At 36.3% G+C, this 4,542-nt stretch overlaps 1 protein-coding gene across 1 annotated transcript; it reads left to right on the forward strand.

Moving 5' to 3' along the window:
• Window positions 1–613: 613 nt before the first annotated feature.
• Window positions 614–4,101, forward strand: rpl36 (ribosomal protein L36). Its single transcript, XM_088350148.1, has 4 exons — window positions 614–716; window positions 2,205–2,299; window positions 2,378–2,512; window positions 3,986–4,101. Exons 2-4 carry the CDS (start codon window positions 2,207–2,209, stop codon window positions 4,073–4,075), a joined length of 318 nt encoding a protein of 105 aa, XP_088206274.1. The 5' UTR covers window positions 614–716; window positions 2,205–2,206; the 3' UTR covers window positions 4,076–4,101.
• Window positions 4,102–4,542: the final 441 nt, after the last annotated feature.

Below are 4,542 nucleotides of genomic sequence, written 5' to 3' on the forward strand. Positions count from 1 at the left end.
GAACCAGTCCCCGAGCAACTTCGGTGGTCTTAGGGGCCAATGGGCACCATGTTGTGGACCTCTGACTTCTTCTCTGTGGTTTGTATTGTTCCTTTAACGGGCTATTTAGTACTCGTTTTCAGTTGCACTACACAATACAGCGAAATCTAGTCGTAAAATATTACACACCATCCATTTAAAATTGGGAAAAGTGTGTTCCATTTGGCACATGATTGAGTTGTGATCATTTTAAATATTGTTTTTATATTGTTTTTAGCAATTCTTCGACAAAAACAAGGTCATTATTGCTATTAAGTGATTATGTCCTGTTTTAAAACGGCCATAGCTGATCATTTTGGCCATTCTCATGTTTTATAATCACTTCATTTAAGCTTTTGGGTGACCATTTTGTTCATTTTAAGCACTATTAAGATACTATTTATTGTGCAGCCCCTTTGCGAGTTTGTGATTCATGGCTTTACAAATAAACATGACCCTTTTCGTGTTTAGTAAAAATAATTTCCATCTGACTTAAACTCCTGCAGTGCTCTGTCTAATCTTGTTGCAAACAATGTTTCACAACGTTAATAACGATGGAAATAAAGACAATCGAATTCAACACTTCTTCCTCCAGTCCAAAGGCGGCACTGTCCTGTAGACTTCCGGATCAAATCCTTGTCTTATTCGCTTACTTCCGTCTACATTCTTTCCGGTTTCGCCACCATTACAGACTGCAGGTATGAATTTGCACCATTTTTTCCTAAGCGAATCCATTCGAAATCTCAGCCATCTGTTGTTTTAGTCCATGTGTTTTTAAGGAGTAACAATTCTGTTGCTTCGATATTTCTGTGGTTTAAAATATGAGTTTTGAATTGGGTTAATTTTCATGTAAGCGCGGAGCCCGTACACTATAAACGGATAAGCTTTTAAGTAAAATAATTTGCCATACAACATATTGTTTCTTCGCTAGTTACATTTTCTATATCAATCTAGCTAGTTGTTTTATTGGTTTGTAATAACATAGTAAGGTCTGCTCAACACTTAAGACGTCATTCTGATTTGGCAGGCATGAAGTTAATGTCTTGCAAGGACTAAAGTAACTTAAAAACTATTCACGTTCCCCAATAATGAATGCACTCCTATGTTCCTCACTGCCGCTGCAGATACCAAACCTTGTTAATTATCTTTGTACTGTTTGAATACTACTACATTTATTGCAAATATAAAAAAAAAATCATATTAATAAGTATCCAACAGGTCTTTAGAAATGTCTCAGAAAATAAGAATGTGAGAAAAGTGCCATATTTTCTGTAATACTTTTAAAAAAGTATTTTGTTTCCACATTTCACTTTTGACATGAGAAAAGTATTCATGCTATCCACCAAAATTGAAGATCCACACTTGTCTGCTCCACAAGTGGAGCTTAATCACTGCATCCCTTCTGATGACACTGTGTTGTAATTTACGTGCATTTCTATATGCATGGACGTGTACTATATGTGAATGGACACAACTTTAGCATCTGTAGTATATGGACTGAGAATGAGAACCCTTGGTTTTCTGTTATTGTAGAGCAGAACCACACATGTAAAATCTGCATAGTAGTATCGCGCATTCATTTAAGCCCCATCAAGGGTCACACTTACCTCAAGATGCTGTCGTTACCGACTGAATGTGTTTGACTGACACAAAATGACCATTTTATATCTACTAATAATAACACTCAACACATAATTGCAGTTCAGTGAATGGTTTTATTGTTGTCATAATAAAATAAAACAGAGTAGAGTAGTTACTATTAGAAACCAAAGCGCAAAGTAGTGTGGGGGCAGAAAATAAAATGAAACTCAACCAATATACATGAGGCTGTTTTTAGAGAAAGCTGTAGTTTGGATATATAATCTGTCGATGCACTACAAATCCCACAGTGCTTTGCAGCAAACGAAAATATTCCAGATGAGAAAACAGCACATGCACACAGGGATTACTCAAATGTGTATGCGGCAAATGAGTAATAAGAAAATGAAAGGACACATGCAACTGTTCGATTAGACTATTGGTTTATTGAGCGTGTTAGAATGCCTTGATGTTATCAGAACACTAGCAATGTTCCATTTCTAATGGTATTATTACTTCCATGTAAATATACCCAGAGTTTTGGGATTGCCACATAGCTCATTAACACAATCTGATGTGATTTTTTTTGTTTTGTTTCTCATTGACAGTCATGGCAATCCGTTACCCGATGGCCGTTGGCCTCAACAAAGGCCACAGAGTTACCAAAAACGTCACTGCTCCCAAACACAGTCGTCGGCGTGGGGTAAGTTTTTTTCTGCTAAGTGAAAACCTCCCCTTGATGTGTTCACTAAACTCTTTTCTTTTTTTTTTTTTATCTCAGCGTCTTACCAAACACAGCAAGTTTGTGAGGGACACAATCCGTGAAGTGACCGGCTTCGCTCCGTACGAGAGGCGAGCCATGGAGTTGCTTAAAGTGTCCAAGGACAAGAGGGCCCTCAAGTTTATTAAGAAAAGGGTGACATCTTCCTCCTATTTTTTTGCTCCCAAAATAATAATTTGTCATTGAATACAATGTTGTGTACATTTTTACGACGGGATTAGATGTGGCACTCAAGGATGAACATGTAAACCCCTGATGATAAAAGCAACATTAAAAGGATGTACAGACGCTGCTCTACTTACGAACAAGATTTTTTAACTGAAAAAAATAAACATTTCATAAAATAATATGCTCTATGAACATAAACTCAACTTACTTTAACTTTTGGTAAAAAAAAGAGGCTGAAAAACACTCAGACCATTTTCTCAACCGCATCAAGCTTTCTTATTCCACTTTCATTTCAAAAGAAAAAGCTCGCCTTTTTTTTTTTTACATTTTAGACCAACCATATTGAATGGATGCACGAGACTTGAAACAATAAAAATGTCAAATTTGTCGGTAGACATAGACATTATAGAATGTTTACACATAAACTAGGAAGAGGAAGCAGAATTTTTTTACTTCCGGGTGGATGCTGGGTGACCTCTCATAGCGACAAACCGGTAGCGGCGGAAAGAAGCACTTCAGTAATGTCCTTTACTTGAAGAATGATGAACACAATCCAAATTCTAACTTAAGGCAATGTCCGGATATTTTTCATCTCTCGGAAAAAATGGGAGCTGACATAATTGTCAGGTATCTTTTTGCTACTGGTACCTCAAAACCATTGAAGGCTCAAGTGAAATGTCACAGTTTAGTCACCTAAAATCTCCGTAATTTGTATTCTCTATTTTTTATTCACCCATTGTCGTTTGCATTACACCAGGGGTCGGCAACTTGGTGTTTGGGAGCTCAAAATGGCTGAGTGGCTCCTTGGCACTTTTTCAAAAACGTAATATAAATTAAGTATAAATATTTTTTTGCTTTTTTTTCCTCACATGTATCAGTTTCCAAATACGTGGGTATTGGTTGTCCCCTTCACTGCAGTAATGTTATATTTTGATGTGAAGTTTTGTCTCTCAGGCTTGGAGAACTAAGTTGTAATGCTAAACTAAGTGGCTGCTCCCCTGGGCTGTTTTCCCCTCCATTGTGTCATGTTATAAGAGCTGTGTGGTCCAAGCTCCACCCCCTTTAAAGGGGCAGCATAACAAGCTATTTTTTCTCTTTTGTTTTTATAAACACATTTTGTTTTTACTGCACTATTTTTGTATCCCAGATCAGAAGCACGTTATTCACGTTCCACTTTGTTTCTATTTTTAATCCTCAAAATAAAAATGTCATTTTGACTTTTTTAATTTTATTTTTTTTCCAATAGGGCTCTTCTAACATTTTGGGTTGACACCCCTGCATTACACCATAGGGTGTTATCTAATGGTCAAATAATAGTCTCTATCCCTTTAAAAATGTAAATTAAGTGTAATAAGAAATCCAGTAACAGGTTCGCCGCACAAATTGGTTGCAAGTATCTTGTTCATTTACTGAGGTGCTAATGTTTGAAATTTCTTTTAGATTGGCACCCACATCCGTGCAAAGAGGAAGCGTGAGGAGCTGAGCAATGTGCTAGCCGCCATGAGGAAGGCTGCTGCCAAGAAAGACTAATTTGTCTGAATAAATGTTTGACTATACTGACTGTTTCTTGTTCTTTGGGTCAGGGGATAAATTTATGTTGCATTCCACAAGCTTGGATACTGTTTTGCGGCAGAGGATTACAATAGTATGCAAAAAAACTTTGTTTTCCCGGTGTTGAGCATTCTTAAGCCTGACTTTATTCAAGATAATTTATAAGACAATTTATACACTTGTTATGAGGTAATGTCCCGTAAATATGTATGTCAATTGTGAAAATCAACGATATTTAGGCGAAATAACGCTTGACAATTTCTATTGTTAATAACTAAACAAATACTTCACACTATCTACAAGAAAAGATGGAACACTAGCATTAACAGGGAATTAAAGATTTAAAGAAGATGTACAATTGACTTTAGGATATGTGCAAAAAATAAATGGGAACAATATTGACAAATCTTTTTCCAGGTATTTTGTGGCTGTTTAATTGATAATTA

This window comes from Urocampus carinirostris, chromosome 12 (genome assembly GCF_059441175.1).
Source record: "Urocampus carinirostris isolate Australia breed hairy pipefish chromosome 12, RoL_Ucar_1.0, whole genome shotgun sequence".
Classification (NCBI taxonomy): Eukaryota; Metazoa; Chordata; class Actinopteri; order Syngnathiformes; family Syngnathidae; genus Urocampus; species Urocampus carinirostris.

Excerpts from the sequence above, each read along its gene's own strand:
- rpl36 (XM_088350148.1), top strand. The coding sequence starts at position 2,207 with ATGGCAATCCGTTACCCGATGGCCGTTGGCCTCAACAAAGGCCACAGA. Across the intron at positions 2,300-2,377 it reads AACACAGTCGTCGGCGTGGG|CGTCTTACCAAACACAGCAA; the intron begins GTAAGTTTTTTT and ends TTTTTATCTCAG. Across the intron at positions 2,513-3,985 it reads TCAAGTTTATTAAGAAAAGG|ATTGGCACCCACATCCGTGC; the intron begins GTGACATCTTCC and ends AATTTCTTTTAG.